The 23,391-nt window shown below is 40.1% G+C and overlaps 1 protein-coding gene across 2 annotated transcripts in view; it reads left to right on the top strand.

Moving 5' to 3' along the window:
* Positions 1 to 1,637: 1,637 nt before the first annotated feature.
* LOC137344438 (plakophilin-1) overlaps positions 1,638 to 23,391 on the top strand; it is a 69,621-nt gene continuing 47,867 nt past the window's right edge. For both annotated transcript variants that reach the window (XM_068007406.1, XM_068007407.1), the window contains exons 1-3: positions 1,638 to 1,884; positions 2,821 to 2,927; positions 19,216 to 19,664. In XM_068007406.1, coding sequence (XP_067863507.1) covers positions 1,695 to 1,884; positions 2,821 to 2,927; positions 19,216 to 19,664 — 746 coding nt within the window. In that variant the 5' untranslated portion in view covers positions 1,638 to 1,694. The remainder of the gene's footprint in view (positions 1,885 to 2,820; positions 2,928 to 19,215; positions 19,665 to 23,391) is intronic.

Genomic DNA, 23,391 nt, shown 5'->3' with positions numbered 1-23,391 from the left:
TGGAGTAGATCTTGACTTTATGCGATAGTGTAAAATGGGTGATGGCGAGTCGGCAGCCCGTTTTATATCTCTCCTGATTAAATTAAAATTTACCCCTCTTTGTCTGACATGTTTTTGCATTTTGTTTAATCCCTTCTCTTTTCTCTCTAAAGGATTTGTACAGGTCACTTTCCCCTTTATCCCACTTTTAATTTGTTGGTTAACCTATTTCGGGCCATTTTTGTTTCATCTGAGCTTGTTGGTTTGGGAATGTTTTTATCCTAAATGCTCACCATTGTACATTTAAAAGAACAGCTGGCTAATTGACGGCTAGACGATTCTTCAGCTCAAAGGTTTGTGATAAAGCCCAACAAGTGAGTCACCTGGGTCCACACACATCTTGTAACAAAAGTCAAAACATTTTTAGCTGACAATATATCATAAAAAGGTTGTAGACTGAAGGTGTGCAGACATAACTATTTTGATTCTACCTGTTAGACTGTATTAGTAAAGAAATCATGACTGGACTTTTTTAATATTGCTCTCAGGTAACAACCCCACCTGTGATTAAGTGCCCAGATATGAATATTATATTACCTGAATAATCATTTGTCCCCTCATTCTGAGAAAATAATAGTTACTGCTACTAATTAGTAATGGTGGTAATCAGAAGCAGTCACTATAGCCTAGAAATTATTTATGATATTTGAGGACAAAAACGTTCGTATTATATTCGTCTATCTGTTGTTTTAACAGAAATGTTAATCTGCATAAAATGAACCAATTAACACATCCCTTAAAACAATTGAGCGATGTCATATGAATGCTTTGGACATCCATAAATTAACACTGCAAACAGTAATTTCTGGCATTATTTTTTTTTATTCGTTCACGGGATGTGGGCGTTGCTGGCGAGGCCAGCATTTATTGCCCATCCCTAATTGCCCTTGAGAAGGTGGTGGTGAGCCGCCGCCTTGAACCGCTGCAGTCCGTGTGGTGAAGGTTCTCCCACAGTGCTGTTAGGAAGGGAGTTCCCGGATTTTGACCCAGTGATGATGAAGGAACTGTGATATATTTCCAAGTCGGGATGGTGTGTGACTTGAAGGGGAATGTGCAGGTGGTGTTGTTCCCATGTGCCTGCTGCTCTTGTCCTTCTAGGTGGTAGAGGACGCGGGTTTGGGAGGTGCTGTCGAAGCCTTGGCGAGTTGCTGCAGTGCATCCTATGGATGGTATATGTCTTACTGAGGACAGGATAAGGCTTGGTTATGATATCAATCCCCAAGTCAATTGTGCGGCACAAACATAAATAATGGCCACTTCAATGAGGTAGCAAAATGGACCTGGCATGTGTGGAACTGTAGCCCCTAAAGGAACCAAGAGTTTTCGGGCAGGAAGGGAGAGAATTGGGGAGAAATTTTTAACCTTCATTGTCTTTTTTTTCCAATGCTACATATATTTACAGCGTTTTCTATTTTCTTACTTTTTAAATGACGCCTTATACAAATAACCCCTTTAAACGCTCTGGGCACGATTGACAGTATAGTCAATCACACCAATTATAGCTCCACCCAGGCTCTTGCTCATCAGGTGCAGCGCTGGGCGGGGCGGGGAAAAGGTATTAAAGTCTGAGGGAGGTAAAACTTGAAGCAAGCAGAGAGAGAGGAGGGAATCAAACGGGATAAAAGAGTGGTTGTAGTTACCAGGGAGAAAAACTAATGGAAATGGCTTATGTGAAGACTGTTACAGCCAGTGAATGTTTTGATAATCAAGCTAATTCTACATTAGCTCTGCCGCCGCCCGACAAGCTAAGCACTCTGGCCCGAATGGACAGTGAGAAGAGAGTCAACAACCAAGTGCGGATGATGATGCAGAATAAGAAAAATCAGCAAACGACTATTAAAAAAGGTACGGACCCCCCTCTCCATGTTTCCTCTCGCTCATTTTGACAAAACGTTTCCATTCTCTTTAGAAATGTAATTAAGAAACAAATCAGATTTTTTGCATTTTTCATAATCTTACATTTCGAGTGATTATGCTTATAGCGATTAATATTAGAGTATTAGTACATTGCTTTATTGATGTAAAGTGAGTGGTGCGTTAATTACATTAATATCAACGTATTAATATCTGAATGTGATACATAAAATATGTTTAACATCACTGATTAAAAAGTTCTCTCGCGCGTGTTTAAATAATTTCATCTTTTGTAAAAAAAAAACTTTCAATTAATGCTATGTAAACACGTAGATAGATTCAGATTCAAAAATAAAATGTGTTCTTATGATCATTAGAGTTTACCTGTTATATATTCCATTTTGCCTCGTAATCAAAGGTAACTGTGAGGGAAATTGAAATGTGTACAACTGGGGTGCAAAGCTTCTTTGATCTGAATATGTCTTTCAGGGCATGATTTCTTTTAGTCCAACTCACATACATTAATCAAAGATGACAAGCATTTGTAATTTTAGATACTTTTTACTAAAATCATGTGTATATATAACGCAGTATATGTATAACACTGATCTTTATAATTCATAGGACAAGAATAATTGTGTTAGATTTCATTGGTTTAGTTCCTTTTTGCACAATTACCTCAATGTAATTAAAACTGCCCAATACAACTATCAAACCACTTGGGTTCAGATCAAGTGCCTCATATCATACAATGCTGGTGTGGGACATACTGCTAGAACTGACAACAGACAGATGGTACTATGTTGTGAAAGCATGGATTGGTAATTTTTTAAGTGATCTGATACACAATGCGAAATGGCAGATGAATATATTGTTTTAAAAATGGCTTTACAATGTGTTTTTTTTCTACTTCTGTCTGTTGAATAGAATGGTCAAATGGTCCACATAACGCAAACCAAAGGGAATTTTTTGACTTTGGAAGAAATACATTTTCAAATATGAACATGAAGAATCGAGGAACTCAAAGGCACAAGGTAACTTAAAAACACCCATAAACCTGATCTTTGCTAATAATAATAATAGACAGCATACCACAAACTTTCAAATCTTTTACAAGTTGTGGGAAGGTGATGTAAAGTCAGATTAATATTGTGTAACAATTCATGCAGCAGGTTATGGAATGCTGTCTAATAAATTGCAGCCCACATTTGTTTTTCAAATGGATAGATTCTACAACAGAATTCTTATCTAATTTCCAGTAGCGTTGCTAAAATCCTATTGATTTTTTATTCTTGAAAGAATGGGAATAAAATCCAATTATTCTTATCATTTGATTTTTTTACACTACATCAAAATTCTGTATCATTTAGTAAAATAGTACCTGATTCAAAGATCATTCAAGTGAATTTCTGTTTAATGATTTGAGTTACTGGATAATACTAAGTGTGAAATGGAGAACTATTATGAAAAAAAGAAAAAAGACATAGGGCTAGAAATTGCATGATGTATTTATTTATTTGTTCATGGGATGTGGGTGATGCTGGTAAAGGTGCCTGTCCTGAGTTGTCCTGAGAATGTATTGGTGGACCTTCTTCTTGAACCGTTGCAATCCTTATGGTGATGGTATTAGGCAGGGAAACAATAATTTATATTTTCATTGTAACGTTTGAAATATAGTTATTGTTGTTTTTAGGCAACCACAACAGCCAATTTGTGCTTAGCAAGATCCCGCAAACAGCAATGAGATGAATAATCAGTTCATTTGTTCTGTTGGTGTTGCTTGTGGGAGAAATGTTCGCTAGTACACAGAAACACTGCCCAGCTCCTGTTCTAATAGTGCAGTAGAACCTTTAGTATCCACCAGGGAACAGATGGATGGAGCATCGGTTTAACATCTTTTTTTAAAAGATAGCAACTCTGACAGCGCTGCAGCAGTGCTCCAGAACTGAACTGATGTGTCAGCCTAGATTATGTGCTGAAGTTCTGGAGGGGGTGCTGAAACCCACAACCTTCTGACTCCAACGTGACAGTGGTACCAACTGAATATAAGCTGACACTTAGGCTTAGAATTTTTTTGGATCGTCTCCTTCTCCGCTGCTGAAACTTCGCAGGAAGTGCGACGGAAACCCTGTTTACACATGGATCTTGTGCATCCCTCCGCCCCCCCCCTTCCTTTGCCTCACCATTGGTGGCTGTGTCAACCCCTTAAATCCATACCTCTCTCCACCACCCTCTCCTTTGTTAGGACCCTCCTTAAAACATCTTTGACCAAGCTTCAGGTGACCCCTCCTAGTATCTCCTTCTTTGACTCCACGTCCATTTTTTGATTACGCCTCTGAAGCACTTTGAGACGTTTTCCTGTGTTAAAGGTGCAATATAAATGCAAGTCATTGTTGTAACTCATTTTTTTGAGCAAAAGCCTCTTCCTGTACTGTTTTATTTAAATTGTTTAATTCACACTGCTGTATAAGTTGAATGTTTATCAAGCAAAAATGACATTGAATTAATAGGTTATAATGCAACCAATTGAGATGATTGAATTATGCAATATTGCTGGGAACATAATGGTTAAAGTATTTTCAAGCACAATGCTTTCAAAATGAAAATCAAAAATTGAATAGTATCCCTTATACCGAACACAAATTGTCCTTTCTTCAGTTTTGAGTAACAAGTGTTTTAAAATATCCTTCCTAAATTGATAATATAAGAGCTGACAACTCTTTCAAAAAAAAAAGTGATGTGATCAGTGTTATTAGTCTTGCCATTGTTAGATTTAATTAACCATGTTGTGGAACAAAGAATTATAATGAATTACAATTAAGTGGACTACGAACCTGTAAATGCATAACAGTATCCAGTTTATAAATATTTGAAAACATTGATTATTAATTTATAATAATCTGTGGTACTGAAATCTGTTGTCACTTTTGGTTGCACCATCTAAAGCTTATTGCCTTACTCTGAACCGTATGTAATTTTTTTTAGATTATCATTTCAAAATGGAAAAAGGCACGTTATTAATAAGATTGTATTATGGCAATAAAATATTTATAATTAAGATTGCTGCAAGTAAATTCACATATTTTGCAATGAAAACAACACTTCTAAATGTTTCGTAACAAATAATTATCACAAATTAATAGCATGACCAAACATTTCAGAAATGGCTATCTTTAATAAAATATGGCTTTAGATTGATTATTCCAATTATATTAAACACATGCTACTTAATTGTACTATTAGGAAACAGGATATCAGTGCTGCAAGAAATTATCTTAAATCATAGCTGCCAAATTTTGTAAAATATATTACTGTATAAAAAGGCAAATTAAAGGATTTTATTTAAGGCTGTGAAAGCTGTAACAGAAAATTCATATGATGCTCTTACCTTAAAAATAAACTAACTGTGGCAGGTGTGCTTGTATCAGCTAGTTGTTTTTGTTCATTAATTTTAGTTAGTGGTGGTAAAACGTTGTTATTATATAGAATCACTGATTCAGAAATAGTAAATCAAACTTGGCTTTTAAAGGTTAAGCACCTGGCAACGTATGGAAATCTGTATCAAAAGAATAGAGACTAGATTTTTTTTATGTGGTCAACGGCAAGTAACTACATAAATGATTTTCCATGTTTATAAATGGTGTTTATCTAGTTACTGTAACTTGATAATTTAAGATCATCACTGAGCTTATTAGTTACTTACATTTATCAGATTGTAGTGGATAGCTAAACATTTTAATATTTGATAGTTGAGAGAGTGGGGCTACAGCTACAAAACGATACATTTGAAAAAAAATGTTCTTTTATATAGTGAACCAAACAGACATTCATAGAAATGACAAAGAAAATTGTGACTTTAAATAAAACTACATTTAAAAGTGGTGCACTCAGAAAGCAGTAAAGAAAGAATTTGAATTCTCAAGATGACCCAAAGTGCTTCACATCCTGTAAATTACTTTTTGAAGTGTAGTCATTGCTTTGTATGCACAACGGGTTGTGTACACCACACCCACCCCGCCCCACCCCGCCCCGCCCCTAATGATCTTGTCCAGTCATATGTCCTCCATGCATCCTGCAATCCTCCTACACTGGATGACTTCTTGTTTTGCTTTCCCCCACATCACCAGCAGTGGGTGCACTATGACATTCTGTGCTTAAATGTGTTGACTGCATGGGCTATAAAATAAAAAAATAACTTGACCGCACAAAGTGGGACTGCAGGGATCAAAATTAATACTTGACCTTTGACCTATTCATGTCTGGTGGCCAGTGGATACATTCCAGTAGAAGGTCAGTTGATTGAGGGTTAGGCTTAGTATCAGAAGATCTTTGATTTAAACCCAGGTGGTTTATTCAACCCTTTATCTGTTCGAGTTGGGAATGAGTACTAAGTCTTGGGGAGAAAACGTGAGAATGCAGGAACTAAGCTTGCCTCACAGTTTAAGTATCATTTGGTAGTTTAGCAGTGGAAATGGAGAGCAGAACTACACCCAATTGACATTTTATGACCAGTTAAGACAGACTTCGGTGGGTAATCCCTCACTGCAGCCACATACTTCTTGTACAAGCTTTTTCAAAACCACTCCAACAAATGTGCATAAGATATAATAAGTACATTTCAATTTCTATTATTTACTGTGAATCTGTAATTTTTCTCTGCTGTCAAATGATTCTTAATTTCAATCACTACAACTTCAGAGAACTAGTATAACAAAGCATTAACTGAATGTTAGCCATATTGTCACAACTAACAGAACAGATTTCCATTTAAAAAAATGTTTTACAACATTAAGAAAAAGGTTATTATGTGTATAGTTAGAGTAAGCTGCTTTGGTAATTTGTGAATGGCATGACACTCAGAATATAATAAAATATTGGACAAAGCTTGTCCCTGGCAGTTTGAATAAAAAGAACAGTCTGCAAGAATCTCGCGTTTGAATCATTAACTTGTACAAACTGCATAAATTTCTCAATTTCCTAATCACTGGATCTAATATTTGAAATACTGCTCGGTCATAGTGTAGCCGCAACTTTTGGAAAACGCCTTCAACCCGCAGTAGGTCAAGGAAAAGCTTTTTTCCACCTTTTTAAAGAGATCCAGCATGCAGTAGAAGCTATTTAATCAGCCACTTTGGGAGCTTCTTTTTTGATTACACTAATGGAATTAACCAAACTAGTCATTTCTTGTTCAAAACAGTACTTAATGCTGACATTATTCCTGTACACTACCCATTTTCTTCTGTTTTCCTTACATTTTATGGATTATTTTTTGCCACTGTTTCAATATAAGTGAAAACATTGAAAAAACATTATTTTGGTAGCAGTAAAGAATAGCTGTAACCTGGTTGTGACTGGTTTATCTAACCTACATGTGAGTTTTCTTTCTGTAATAAACTCTGTGCATTGAAAATTATACCCTTGGTGATATCTCGTTCCAGACCCTGAAGGATGTACTTATCTTGCCTGTTCTATTTCATGTAGCTCATCTTATCCCCGTTTTAAAATTCCATCATGACAACATGTGCAGACAGGCTTTGTGTCTGATAAGCTAAATACACATTACTCATGCAAAAAGCTGAACATGCTTTTCTAATGCCATTTAAAAAGAGCTTAAACAGACTCTGTAGTTATCCTGCCACTTTCATGTTAACCCACATCTGGAAATGGCCACATAATGGCAGCCAGAGATAGCTTCCAAGATGTGTCTAATAGTCGAATTGTGTGCACCCACTCCTTTACTGTGCTTGAAACATGATAAATTAAGGATGCGACCATTTTTAACATGATACTTTAAGGATGTGTCCATTAACAATATAAATAAAAAGTATGTTTGCTAAAATTAGTGTAAAATATGAATTGCAGATATGTCTTAAAGTGAGTTGTAACAAGAATGAATTGAAAACTAAGTCTAAAACAGCTGCAATCACTGCCAGACAGAAAAATTAAAGGGTTTGAAGAGTTTTTGCCATAGTGCCTTTTCAGATATGGTGACTTTTAAAAACATGAGCACTTTATATATTTCTTAGAATAAAAGCTGTCACAGGTTTGGATAAAACTGAGAAAAAGCTGTGTTTTGATTATATTTGTACATTGTACAGTGCCATTAATTCTGACATTTTCCCAGTGAAGCATAAGTTGCCCTTCATGATGTCTTTCAGAAATAATCTGAAGTGCTTCACATTACATTATGCAGTTACTGTTATGTGGGAAAATGTGGCAACCATACTGCAAAGTCCACAAATAGCAATGAAGTAAATGACCAGTTGGTTGAGGGAAGAATGATGCCTAGGACATCAGAAATCCCTGCTCTTTGGATAGTGCCTTGGCATCTTTAATGGGCACCTGAACTGCCAGAGAGGGCTTTGTTTTAACATCTCATTGGAAGATTAGTACCTCCGATAATGCAGCACTCCCTTAGTAAGAAACACGGAAAACATCTATGATTGTTTTGGAGTTTGGAAGATTGAGCTGTAACGTGGGGTTAGGAGGGATCTATCTATTCTCATTGAAGTGAAGAAATTTGATAGAAATAAGATTCAAGTGTTTAAAATTACAAGGGAAGATGCTAAGGTGGAGGTTGATGTGTTCTTAATTCGGAATCAGAACTAAAAAGAACCAAGCCAGGATTCTTAGAGTTCGACCAGTTGTGCTTTTCCTCTGATTTTTCTCTGCGATGTTCTTTTGCCTATCTTCAGAAAACTGTGATGCAATTCAATAATTGGCAGCACCTCATCCAAGCACTCATTTTGGATGCGTAGTCTGGGCAGTGAGTATCATCAGGCTATTTGACTGTGATGCCATCACAGCTGAGCCAAATCTTTTTCTCATCTGACATCCATACACACACACTTCCAGCAGGAGTTACTGAATACCAATGAGATACAGCAACCCTGGTCACTTTCTTCTCTCTAGCCCAGAGGAATGGAAGAAATTGAAGCATCCCAATGATACCCCAGCAAAGATTGGCTAATTCAAGACAGATCAAAATTCTTTCTCCTGTCTGAGATATGATATTCCCAGTTTTTCCAATGGAAAAAACACTGTGCCATCTTGAGTTTCCTGGCTGGGAAAACCCTTCTTGAGTGCATTCCAACTCTCAGCCAGTGCTGAACTTATTAGTTGAGCCTTTTGACTAGGATCAGCATCCAGGACTTGGAGTAATGCCAGTTTCCATTAAGCTTAATGACTAACAACTAAACACCGTCCAGCCATAAATGTCAACTCGGCTAACCTTTGGTAGCCAGAACACCCAATGCAGCTGCTTCTCGACTCACATAATTGGGAACATCTCCTTTCAGTGTTACAGTTTCATTACAATCTTATATTTAGCAGGACATATTGGACGAGCAAATAAATAATTGGCTTTATATTGGTGTATTAACATTTAATTTCCCTTTATTTTCAAATAATAAAACATGAAGGAACATGAATGAGTTTGCTTCTGTTTTGACCATGTACTGACAGATTTTAAATCTTTTCTATTTCACTTGTCTGGTACAAAACAGTTACTGTACAACCTTAAAGACAATGGTTGGTTTGCCCCTTTAATGTTGGCACAAATTCTTATTTGTAATTAGTTAGTTCAGAAGTGTAGATGAAAGCAATTTTGCTACATGTCAAATTTGACATTATTATGCTTTGCAGATGGCGTATCCACACCCAAGCAGGAGAAAAAGGTGCTCTTGTTAACTTTTCCACACCTATTCTCCACCTAGCTTTTAGGGTGTAACGTGATGTAATCAGGCTTCCATATAAAGAAACTAGTTTTGCAACAAAACATCTGAATCCAGTTGCTGCACATTGCTAGCTTCTCATTTTAACTAACTTTTTCTTCAGGCAAGAGTAATAGTTTGCAGCCTGGCAAAATATTCTTTCTGGGAATTTCCTTCTCCCATCGGCCACCATAAATTCGGAAGACTCGCGGAAACTTCGGATACACGCGTAAACAGAGTTTCAGCTGATCTTCCGCCAAAGTTACAGTGGCCGATTGGGAGAACCCTTGGGGAAATTCATGGTGTTTGTACCAAAGGAAGTAGTTCTTACTCAGTGTGATTCTGATGGTATTTCTAAAGTTTTTTGACTTCAGTCAATTGTACTTGCAGCTTCAACTCTTATTATTGTATGTCAACCGTGGTTCTCGCCTCTGAGTCTTAAGGTTCTGGGTTCAAGTCCAATGCTCCCTCTAATTTTTTTCAGCCATGTGTGGAATGAATTTGGGTTTGTGCACTGATATAAAGGCTGTGTGCGCCACCATAAAAAAAAATCACAACTTTGAATAGAACATCATTTTAGAAATCATTATTCAGGGTATGTAACAAACAGAACAAATGTACAAAATAGTGGATAATTGTAACAATTTAATGTTATACTGGCTGATAAATTTATATAATGAGGGTGATGCTGGCAAGGCTATATTTATTGCTCATTGCTGGTCGAACTGAGGGCATTCAGAGTCAACCACATTGTGTGAGACTGGAGTCATGTGTAGGCCAGACCAGATAGTGATAACAGGCTCTCTTCCCTGAAGGACATTAGCAGCAGCTTCCATGGTCTTTTTCTGATGCCAGGCTACAAATGATCAGATTTATTGAATTCAGTTTTATAACTTGCCCTGGTGGGATTTGAACTCTCAACCTCTGAGGCTGCTGGTCTAGTAACCAAACCACTGCAGTACTGTCCAGACTCTCTCTTGACAGTTTGAAGTTTGGACACCGTGATGTCTGTGTTTCCTGTGACCCCCCCCCCCCCCCCCCCCACCCCAAAAAGTTATGCCAGCCTGCCCCATACCAGCGCTTGCTGCAGTCTCTATACCACAGCCACATTCAACAGTGCCATCCTGCCAATGCAGACATTAATGTAAACAAATCCACAAAGTAGACTTCAACCCTGTGCAGTCATTCTGTACAGTGTAGGAAAGATTTTGAATGCTTATAAGCAGTTGTCTAAAAGCTTAGTACCCCTGAGATTCAACTAATAGCTAGGACAATTTGATCATTATTGTTGGCACAAGGAACGACAGGATGGAGCAAACTTGGCAACCGCTCACTTGAGTAATCATAATCACTGTCATCTGGAGGCCTATAGGGTGAAACTGGTCTTCTGTGGTGGTGCAAAATGGGGCATCAATGGAAAAGAGAATCGGGTGGCGTGTAAAATGGGGTGCAGATCTGCTAATGCCGCTTTTGCGTTAGAAGCAAAGACCAATTTCACGGCCCTAGATATTAGTTGTCATAATAACAGGTCCTAAAGCCACTTGAACAGAGGAGCAAAATGATTTGGTATCATCTAGAATTGCAATAGTATGTTTTCAAAATGATGTTTATAATTGTAAAACTACTTGGAAGAAGTTGATATACTCCAGTTAAAGCTGAGTTGTGAATCTCAAAGGTTTAACTGTGAACCAGGCTATTCTAATTGGGCCTACCCAAAAGGACCTCCGTGCAGGGCTTTTGTTTCTTCATATATTTGACCCACTGACTCTGCTACAGTCAATGTTGCCTCCCCTCTTAAAGGAAATTGATGAGGTAATTGTCTAGCGGCTGGGTCAGAAACAATTAAGTCTGTCACCATATTAGATTCTGAACATCAGTGGAAACTGCAGTTCAAACTCAGGCTCCAGACTCTCTCGTGAAAGATGCTACATCTGGAACTGCCAACCTTTCAACTATGCTAATTCCTGGAGTAAAGCTGCAATGATACACACCTTATTTTTCTGAAGCTTTAGTCGCTGCCATTCCTGAAGTACAGCTCGCCGTTTCTCTATTTTCATTCTTTGTTCCTCTAACCTCTTTCTCCGATCTTCCGCCTGTTTCGCTCTACATTCGGACATTCTCAGTACAACGTTCCCGTCCAACCTAACTTTAACTCCTGCCCTTGCTGCAAAGTGATTGGTAGCTGACGTCACCTCAGCAGCGTCTCCACCAGAGAGATCTGGTTTGGTGCGCGGACAGAATGATTACTTGCGCGGCACACAACAAACTGCTGCGCAGCCATGCATGCGCGCAGCTTAGAGGGAACCGTGTTCAAGTCCCATTCCAGAGACTTGAGTACTTGATCTAGGCTGACATGTTAGCGCAGTTTCAAGGGAGTGCTGCACTTTCGGAGGTGCTGTCTTTCAGGTGAGACGTTAAACTGAGGCCTTGTCTGGCTCTCAGATGGACATAAAAGGTCCCATGGCACTATTCAAAGGAGAGCAAGGGAGTTCTGATTTGTTTCCCTACATTGCAACAGTGACTACACTTCAAAAGTACTTCATTGGCTGTAAAGCACTTTGGGGCATCCTGAAATCGTGACTGGTGCTATATAAATGCAAATTATTTTTTTCTTTCTGATCCCCTGTCATGTTCTCCCATTTAAAAAAATCCAGATATGCTTTATCAGTGACTTTCATTTTCTTAATAGGCCATAATTGCCGCAATAATTTGGGCATCTAACATTGTCTGCCATTAGTTAGACTTGCCCTTTAATGATTAGGTTTTAATATTTTTTGCATGGTAAGTTGCTGAAACTGCGAGCTGATAACGGCACAGCGAAGATAAACCGGGCATCTGGGTCCTGAGTGAACAGGGCAAATAACTGTGTATATCCTTAACCATCAGAATGAAGGACTGTGACATTAACAGCACAAGGAATGAAGAGAAAGTATAAGTTAGAGTGGGTGAATTCAGTGTCAAATCAGGTTCAGAAAGAGAAATAAAGAGGGAAAGAAAGATTGGAGTGAGAGAGAGAAAAAAGAGACAGAAAGGAAAAGAAAAAAAATAATAAAAATTTTACATTTTTAAAATCTCCAACAATTAAAACCTGAAGGAATGAGGCTCCCACTTGTAATAGTTAATTTTCAGTGCCAGAAAGGTTGACTGGCAGCAATTAACACTTATCACATTGTTAAAGGGGTACTTAGACTGAAATGGACAAGACTTAACTTTCTGTGGTGAGTTTAGTTCGTATCTACCGCGCAAATACAGCAACTTTACGCTGTTCAATGCATTTCAATGGTGAGGCAGAGTGTGCGATGCCGTTTTCACAAAGCTAACAGCGGAGCAGCGCAACTTGCACAGCAACTTTTGGATATTTGAGCTTAACTACGTAACTGCCCCTCGCCTGAGGTTGCTGTACCATTTACGCATAAATAACGGTGAGCGCCATTAGTCTCCCCTTATTTTGACAGCAAATTCTGGTCCAATAAAACAACTTGCTTGCTCCCTCACTGGGCTAGTTGTACCAAGCCATACAGACCAGAAGATCCCAGGGTTGATTCCTGTTCTGTTGTGGTTTTGATATCTCAGTCAGGGCAGTAGCTGAGGCAATGGGCAAACAGTCTGTTGGCTGAGGACAGGTCTCTGGTGCTCCCTCTGGTCAAATAGTGCAATACACATTCATTTTCTAAGGTAAACAAACTGTCAACATCCTCAGAAGTGAAATATGGGGAAAAAATGCCAAAAAACAAACTTTCCTCCACACAATATAAATTCAGTGTGGTTGGGGACGTGGATTAGCTTAACCTACGAATGCCATGAGTGGCTAACCGAGTGCATGACCGAAGTAAACCTAGGGGATGACGTTAGTTCAAGGACAGTGTATTTTCTTTTGGAGTATTCGTAAAAATTAAAATTATCCCAAATCTTCGGAAATTTTGATGTTTTTAGATGTTACACTCTTTGCCCCCTTTTAAAAGTTTATCAAACCAGCTAGCTGTAGTTTGTCTGCAAAAATCAATGGAATTGAAAAATGAGAAATAAAACCAGGGACATTTTTTGGTATGTGCTATGTCTACACTCTGTTAATGATTCAAATTTTATATATACTTTGTCAGTGGTAGGAATGGCTGTGTAAATATGGAAAAAGTCAGAGCTCTCGCACAAAATTTTTCACGTCACACATTAACATTTTAAAGTTGTAGCCATCCAGTTTGCAACTGATACAGTACATCGTGACCTCCTGTTGCTCCCTTCCTACCTGTTATATATCTACTTGGTTGTTTTTCTGTTGCCATTGTAATATGATTTATAAAAGAAAATATTAAAGAAGTCATCTTAGCACTACATTGGGAGGAACTGAAACATCTTAACTTCCTGTCTGTGGCATGATACGACTGTTATTACTTAATCATATATTGGACATTTAGGAGGCTGTGAGGCAGATTTTTGTGTTCCAACGACTAGGCATATTGGATCATCTGGGCCCAGCACATCAATCTGGTGAGGAGGATCACATGTCTATTAGGGAGCCCACCTCATTTTCCATCTATTTAAATTAATAGACAGGAAATTGTGCAGGCTCCCTTACAGGCATGCAATCTTTCCCATCTGCTTTTCCTCTATTCAATATGCCCAGGGGTTCCAATAAGCCCAGACACAGGAACAGGAAAATCTGGCCTTACAAGTTTTATCCGATGTAGTAGCTTCCTGAAATTAGCTTCAAACCCAACATCCAATGCATCACCAAGAAGTGCTACTTCCCCATCTGACACACCCATTCTCATCCCTAACTCATCCCCACTGCTGCAGAGATCCTCTTTCATATCTTTGTTACCTGAAGGCTTGAATTTTCTAAAGTCTTGCTCATCGGCCTCCCAAGTTCCTCTCTACATAACCTCTAAATCATCCAGAACTCAGCCACCTGCATCCTTTCAGGTACAAAGTTCCACTCATCTATTGCCCCTGTCAGTGTAAACCTTCATGTACTGAGGGATAAGGAGCCAATCGACTTCAAAATTCTCATCCTCATCTGCAAACTCCTCTATGATCTCGCTCTTCCCTATTTCTGCATCCTCCCAGCCCTATCCCCTTGCTTGCTTCCTCTATTTGCTGTACCAATGCTGTATTCTGTGACAAATTAGAACTAGTTGTCAAAAAGTAAACAACGAGGACCAATTGACACCTGTAAAATGGGCACTATACACAGAAAGAAAAATAGGTGATAATTCTTTGCCCCTGTTATGTGCCTGAATATCACTACCTCTGAATTTCCCATATGGCCTTTCAGGTGGTTAGACCTGACTGCACCTGAAGAGAGTGCATCAATTTAAATTTCATGCAAACGAGTGACAGAGACCTGTGCACTCAGATTTCCTGCTCTCGGGCCAGGTGCTGTAGCTTCCAGAGCTGCCATTTAAATGCTATCTGTCTTAGAGACAAGCTACCCCTGTCTAGAAAGGTCTTTTTTGGCATTTTGAATAAAAATGGGTTTTCAGCTAAGAGATTATAGCAGAATGTTGTTGCTCTTTCATTCACTGATGGACATTGGACATGTGTTCAGTACAGTAGTACTCCCCCCCCCCCCCCCCACCCAGCTTTTGCGATAATGGCTTATTGGGAGGCAGATATCCTTTGACAGGTGCTGAAGATAGTTGCCTGCCGCTCTCCAGAGTCATTATCAACTACTTCACGAGCAAAGGACAGGAATTTTCCTGACCCCTTTCCATATAATAGCTCCATTCTGCAATCAATACAAACAGAATCCTTCCATTTAAACCTTCATGGCAGCAGTTTGAGCTGTCATCATTTGTCTCTTGCTGCATGTCCAAAGTCTGTCTTTTGTATTCAAATGAGCACATCCAGGAAATCCAGGCATTCCAGTTCTGCCCAGGGCGTAGCACATTGCACACATTTCACCAAAAAATCAGCCCTATGTGTTCAACTAGCATCTGCCATGCAAACTTAGAATTCGCATGACCACAGTTTTGAAATAGAGATGAACGTGATTTCTTTCAGGTGTATACCTTTCAGTCTGAATCCGCATTTCTAGGCAGGAAACACTTGAAGCTTGCTTCATGACAAATTTTATAAAATAAGTGAGTTCAGAGCATGCTCCAAATGAGAAATGGTTCGTAGAAATTAGAAATGTAAATGGAAATGATTTTTGGGGGTATTCTGTCCATTGTGCAGATTTTTTTTAAGTTTAAAAATATGAATGCTCCAATAGTTAGCACAATAAGTAAACAAATCTACTGAGCTAATTACAGTATGACAAAAGGACACAATATTCAATTAACAGCAGCAATTATCCGTCTTTGTCACAAAGCAAACAGTAGATAGTGGGTGACAACTTCAGCTTTTTCTCTTGGAATAGAGATAGCACCAAGTGCTGTATACGGATCCACCCTATTTGCACAAAGGCTGTGACATGCCACACCCTATTTTGAAGTTCTGTATCTCTTATCTCTTGATCAAACTCCAAGCAAATTGCCACAATAGTTTAAATGAGATGATAGAACATTAACTCTTGCTGCTCTCTGCAAGGCATGCACATGTTTCTACAAAAATGATGTTGCATACAATTAAAATGATCAGTTGTACAGGAGCTCAAACTTGACCAGGCGGTCGTGTATTTGAGTTCCAGGACTGTCCATTACTCAAATTCACATTGGACAAGTTCAGTGTTTTCATTTGAATCAACAGATGAAATACTTGTATTGTTATGTTTTATATAATACAGTAGTTTTAAATCTTTAAGACTCCTTTTAATGCAAAATTCTACTGATTCCAACTATATTAAATATATTGTTAAAATTTTCAGTGCCCTACCCAATGCATAAGCAATAGAACTAGTTAGGGCAGATCTTTTAAGCATCTGAGCTTAAGGGATCACCTGAGGGATGCACAATAAAAAAAAATCAGGCAGAAAGTGTCACACACCTGAAATGGAGCCTGCCCAATCTTCCATCCTAACATTGGGAAGGCTCTGTTATGGGTATGCGATTCTCCATACCTGATTGCCCTCTCTTTGCTCTGCCCTGATGATCTCTTACACCCAAGTGCTATAAGAGGAAAATCAGCCTTGATATTGTCACTTATTTTTAATTTAATTTCCAACTGGCAAATAGAGAAACCTAGACACCGATACATTTTTCTAGTTGAGGTTAAAGCCACATTAAATTAATGATTTTCCTTTGTCAAGTTTCAAAGGACATTGCTGAAGTAATTCTTCAACAAATTACTTTTCTGTTATTTTTATGGAGCATTGAACTTTTGTTCTTGTAAGTATGGCTGAATTAACTCTTCCCACACCAAGGACAACTAGAAATTACTATTGTTGTTAATAGAGCATACATGCGTAATGTGTTTCATTGACAAATCTGTTCTCACGATTTTAACAGAGGCACTGGGTTAACATCCACATGAAAATAGCAGCTAGAAGAATATCATAGCAAATAGAGGGATCTAACATGAGTACAGTAAGCATTCACCTGCTAATATTAGCTGTCATTGTATTCTTTTGGGGATCAATCAATCAGAGGCCAATTTTCCAAAGTTGTTTCCACCTCCAAAATATAAAATAGGTCCCAGGAGGTACAGGAAATAAAATTAAGTATTTTAGAGTTAAATTCTAGAACAGATTATATTAGAAATTAAAATAATAAAAATGAAGGAAGAATGAGGGGAAAAAGTAGAATGAGGGACGGGAAGAAGAATTACTCACTGTAAAGTATTTAATAGCTTTTCAATTTAAAATTGTTTGTTTTACTAAACTAGCTTTACTAATGCCCCCAGGGAACCTGGAATTTCCCAAAGCCTTTCAACAGTCTATGGTTAAATAACATAGTGAGTTCAGCCCTGGTTAGTGGTTGGACCGAAATTACATTGCAAGATTGAGTTCACTATAACTTAGAAACACACACCATATTAAAAAAAGCAGGAATCTTGAATAGAAAGTTAATCTCAAATAATTACTGAAGTTATATCGAACATTTGTTGGTACTGTACTAACTTGTGTAATGTACTAGCTTCAAACATAGGGTGTAATAATAATTTATTTTTGATTTCAAATGGCACTGATGGTAAGGCAATCGCAAAAAGTTGAATTTGTTGCATAATTTCAATATATTTTGGCTGCATAGTACAGTGCAAAACACATGTTGACATCACATACGTGTATGCATGAACTGAAGCATGTGTGGGACTGCAGTTTCGCAATCTTTAACCTCCTAATTGGCGTGGGTGGATATATAGCTGTGATGTACACGCACACAACTCAAAAAGCAGTACAAGTATCGTACTGATACCAGCATAAAAACGAAAGCACAAGATTTAATCTGAGGTGTGCTCTTTGATCAGTCTAAATCAAACATTGTAATGGATTGCAGCACCGAATTTCATTCTAAAAGACTGCAATCATTCACCTTGATAAGCATAAAAGAGGAAAAGTCTATGGGACCTAAATTCCTTAGCTTCCCAAGCCAGGCACAATTCCGGCAGAACACAATGATGGCGCCGGAACGGGGAGGCCCAAGGACCGAAGTAAATTCGTCCTTGGGCCTCATCAGAATAAATCGGGCAAGATGCGGGTGCCAATCAGGCTACTCAACTGTCGGGGCCTTAAGTATTTTGGCCCATACCCATGGCCAAAGGTAAGTACATGGTGGTGGGGGGGGGGGGGGGGGGGGGGGGGAGGCGATCGGGAGAGTGGCGAGGGCGGGCTAATAGCGGCCGCTGTTGTTTTCTGTAGCCAGGAGGAGCACTCATGCTCCTTCCAAATGCACAAAAAACAAAATTTTAGAAGTTTTGTGGCCTTTTCTTGCAGGGCCCCTTTAAGGACTACTGGTTAGGCTAGTCATGACCCGGAAATGCCAATGGATACTTGCGCGTCACGAGCTCTGTCTAGGGCAAACAAATTTAGGAGGTTTTTTTAATTTGTTCATGGGATGTGGGCATCGCTGGCAAGGCCAGCATTTATTGCCCATCCCTAATTGCCCTTGAGAAGGTGGTGGTGAGCCGCCTTCTTGAACCGCTGCAGTCTGTATGGTGATATACAGTGCTATTAGATAGGGAGTTCCAGGATTTTGACTAGCGACGATGGAAATATATCGCCATTCCTTCAAGTCGGGATGGTGTGTGACTTGGAGGGGAACATGCAGGTGGTGTTGTTCCCACGTGCTTATGCCCTTGTCCTTCTAGGTGGTAGAGGTTGCGAGGTTGGGAGGTGCTGTCGAAGAAGCTTTGGCGAGTTGCTGCAGTGCACCCTGTAGATGGTACAGATCTGAAATGAGCGGAGGAGTTTCATTTCAATATCGAAATGAGGAAGCCGCCTAAAAGAACGACCCAGATCAATTCAGCAGTGGCCCGAACTCCCAGAGAGATCAGCCACGGGCCTCTGCACTGCTAAATTGGTTATCATTGCGCTCATTTTAGGTGCAACAAAATTAAATTTAGATCCCTATGATTTTAACTATATTTGGTACTAAGAGCTATTTGTATTTTTACCTTGCAGTTCTAGGCTTCAGCTCTAACTCTACAAGTAAATATGTTTATGTGAAGCCTTTTTTATCTTTAATAAAAACTGAAGATGTTCAATTCAATACTTAAACATTCTCTATTTTCTCAGGGTTCAGAGTATAACGGTACCTTGAATGGATTTTCCAGCATGGAAAATGGCCTGATTTATGGAACAGGAACCACAAGAGAGTACAGGCAAAAGAGCCTGTTCAGCTCTTCCCGCACAAAGGAAAACAGATCAATCAGCGTACCATCACATTTTCGTAAAAGTCCTGGTCCACTAAGTCCACAGGGTGACAATGAAGTCTTCATCCAAGGCATTTCAGCTAGTCGAAGTGAACCAGATCTTATAATTGCACAAAATATGCAGACAGCAAAAAGAGTGAGAAGCATGTACCAATCTCCAAACCGGACCAAGAGTCTTTATACAAGGAGTAGGAGCCAATATTCTCGCACGCTTCCAGATACTAAAAGCCCGGAAAACTTTAAGGTGGTGCCAATGGTCCATCAATCTCACCAAAAAGGAAACAGTAATCGGATAACAACAGATGGAATACGGTAAGTTTGATTTTGATTTAATTGGATAATGTGGCCAGGATTTTCCTCTTTGGCAACATTGCTTCCAGAAGTTTGGTGAGGCAAAATTTCTGCCCACCTGTCGAATTTGGAACTGACCCTAGCGGATTTCCCATGGTCGGCTTAATTAGAATATTTTTGGCAGACTGCCAGTGGTGGTCTTGCCTGCACTGGGGAATGAGCCATGTTAAGATGTGAAATTTTCCAACAATTGCAGGACTTCTCTGCCTGCAGCAACTAAAAGGTCCTGCCTGCTCCCCTTCATAAATAATAATGGGGGTCTTTTCTGAACAGTCATATTTTCCCAGTGTTTAAGAGTGCATCAGTTGCCCACTGATCAATCGTTGTCACGGGAGGAGGTGGGGGATTTAAACTTTAAAACCCATTCCATCAGCCTTAGCAATGCTGGACACTACGAATATGCTGGCATTCCTTGCTTGCAATGTTGCTGTGGCAGCAATGATAGAAAACCCACATATGAGCAGTCTCCTTCAGGAGCCACTGAATAGTAACCAGGAGCAGAACCCTGGGTGATTATTAATTTAAACTTCTTTATAGTGCATTTCTTTCAGTCATACAACTGGACAGGGATTACTGTTCATGGTCCCAGGTGTTAAAGGTCCCATTGTTCTAAGTCACATCCAGAGCAAGCAATAAAGATAGAAAAAAATAGCAGAGAGGTTTCTCAGAACCATAACTCTAGATTGTTTCTTTCCAAATCTTCAGACTTCTATAGGCTGCGTCCAAGATTCTGTTATTTCTGATATGAATCTAAAATAACATTAACCTTAATGGGGATTTACCTGTCTGTCAGACAGTTGCGAGGAGATTTGCTGGAGGCATTCAAAATCATGACTGGTCTAGACAAAATAGATAGAGAGAAACTGTTCCCATTGGCGGAAGGGTCAAGAATCAGAGGACATAGATTTAAGGTGACATGAGGAAAAACTTTTTTACACAGCGAGTGGTTAGGATCTGGAATGTACTGCCCGAGGGGGTGGTGGAGGCAGATTCAATCATGGCCTTCAAAAGGGAACTGGATAAGTACTTGAAAGGAAAAAATTTGCAGGGCTACGTGGAAAGGGTGAGGGAGTGGGACTAGCTGGATTGCTCTTGCATAGAGCTGGCGCAGACTCAATGGGTTGAATGGCCTCCTTCTGTGCTGTAACCTTTCTATGATTCTATGATTCTGTCATTCCATAGGAATCAATACAGAGATCCAGCTAATGGTGAGATTTGATTGTCTACTAATAAGTAGCTTTAATGCCACACAAAGTCCTGCACAAGTAAAAGTGCAACATACGCATGTTGTACAACACAATTACTGTGGCATCTAGTGTGTAGGTCATATCTGTGCATCGAACACTTTTGTATGCTATGTTTCCCATTTCAGTAAGCGCCCTGCAAAATCAGAGTTGTTGTCTACTTAGAGGATAAAAACACTTTAAATTCTACGTCGTGTTGTGACGTTGCACTGTTAGAACTGAGGTGGAGCAGGACTTTCACCTGTCTTCAGTTAGAGGCGCAGACCTGCCGTAACTTGCAGGGTCAGTCAATTTGCAGAGGCAAAAACATACAGGCTGTCAATATATAACCTGCAGTGCCTCCGATATGCTCGGAGGGTGGAAAACAGCACATGGGTGGGAGCAGGGCCTCAAATGGACCATGAAGAGAGGACAGTCGGAAAATTTCAGGAGGGGTCCCTGGAGCAAAGGAGATGAGGGAGAATGGGTGGGAGGTGCTGCCAGAAAATATCTGGAAGAGATACAGAGACTTGAATTAGCAGCAGAAATATAAAATCTGGGCAATAAGTTTGGCAACCGGCGGCAAAACATTAGAGAGCCTTGTAGCGTCCTTGTAGCGTGTCCTTGTAGCGGATATACAGAGCAGGTGGGACGGGCTCTTTGGGGTCAGGTGCTGGAGTCCTGCCAAGAATGTGGTACATGCTTTGTGGAGGGCAGTGGCTGTGGCAGTGAGAGTGACTACCTTGAATCCAAGGACACTTTTGCAGTGGAAGTAATTTAACAACCTCACCAGAGCAGCCAAGGTAAGCTACCTGCACCCTAAATAAAATCTGGAATTAAAATACTAATATCAGTAATGGTGGCCATGAAACTACCAGATTGTCGTAAAAACCCATCTGGTTCACTAATGTCCTTTAGGCAAGGAAACCTGCCGTCCTTACCCGGTCTGGCCTCTGTGACTCCAGACCCACAGCAATGTGGTTGATTCTTAATTGCCCTCTGAAATGGCCTAGCAAGCCAATCAGTTGTAAAATCTTGCTAAAAGAAGTCATAAGAATAATACCGTACGGACCACCCAGCATCGGACCACAAGGCACCGGACACGACAAAAGCAAACCAAGCCCAGTCGACTCTGCAAAGTCCTCCTCACGAATATCTGGGGACTTGTGCCAAAATTGGGAGAGCTGTCCCACAGACTAGTCAAGCAATAGCCTGACATAGCCATACTCACAGAATCATATCTTTCAGCCAACATCCCAGACTCTTCCATGACCATCCCTGGGTATGTCCTGTCCCACCGGCAGGACAGAACCACCAGAGATGGCGGTACAGTGATATATAGTCAGGAGGAAATGGCCCTGGAAGTCCTCAACATTGACTCCGGACCCCATGAAATCTCATGGCATCAAGTCAAACATGGGCAAGGAAACTTCCTGCTGACTACCACCTACCGCCCTCCCTCAGCTGATGAATCAGTCCTCCTCCATGTTGAACACCACTTGAAGGAAGCACTGAGGGTAGCAAGAGCACAGAATGTACTCTGGGTGGGGGACTTCAATGTCCATCACCAAGAGTGGCTCGGTAGCACCACTACTGACTGAGCTGGCTGAGTCCTGAAGGACATAGCTGCCAGACTGGGCCTGTGGCAGGTGGTGAGTGAACCAACACGAGGGAAAAACTTACTTGACCTCGTCCTCACCAATCTACCTGTCGCAAATGCATCTGTCCATGACAGTATTGGTAGGAGTGACCACTGCACAGTCCTCGTGGAGACAAAGTCCCGTCTTCACACTGAGGATACCATCCAACATGTGTGGCACTACCACCGTGCTAAATGGGATAGATTCAGAACAGATCTAGCAGCTCAAAACTGGGCATCCATGAGGTGCTGTGGGCCATAAGCAGCAGCAGAATTATATTCCAGCACAATCTGTAACCTCATGGCCCGGCATATTCCTCACTCTACCATTACCAACAAGCCAGGGGATCAACCCTGGTTCAATGAGGAGTGTAGATGAGCATGCCAGGAGCAGCACCAGGCGTACCTAAAAATGAGGTGCCAACCTGGTGAAGCTACAACTCTGGACTACATGCATGCTAAACAGCGGAAGCAACATGCTATAGACAGAGCTAAGCAATTCCACAACCAACGGATCAGATCAAAGCTCTGCAGTCCTGCTACATCCAGTCGTGAATAGTGGTGGACAATTAAACAACTAACGGGAGGAGGAGGCTCTGTAAACATCCCCATCCTCAATGATGGCAGAGTTCAGCACGTGAGTGCAAAAGACAAGGCTGAAGCGTTTGCAACCATCTTCAGCCAGAAGTGCCGAGTGGATGATCCATCTCGGCCTCCTCCCGATATCCCCACCATCACAGCAGCCAATGTTCAGCCAATTCGATTCACTCCACGTGATATCAAGAAACGGCTGAGTGCACTTGATACAGCAAAGGCTATGGGCCCC

Source organism: Heptranchias perlo, chromosome 27 (genome assembly GCF_035084215.1).
Source record: "Heptranchias perlo isolate sHepPer1 chromosome 27, sHepPer1.hap1, whole genome shotgun sequence".
Taxonomy (NCBI): Eukaryota; Metazoa; Chordata; class Chondrichthyes; order Hexanchiformes; family Hexanchidae; genus Heptranchias; species Heptranchias perlo.
This window is presented reverse-complemented; position numbering and strand designations above follow the sequence as displayed.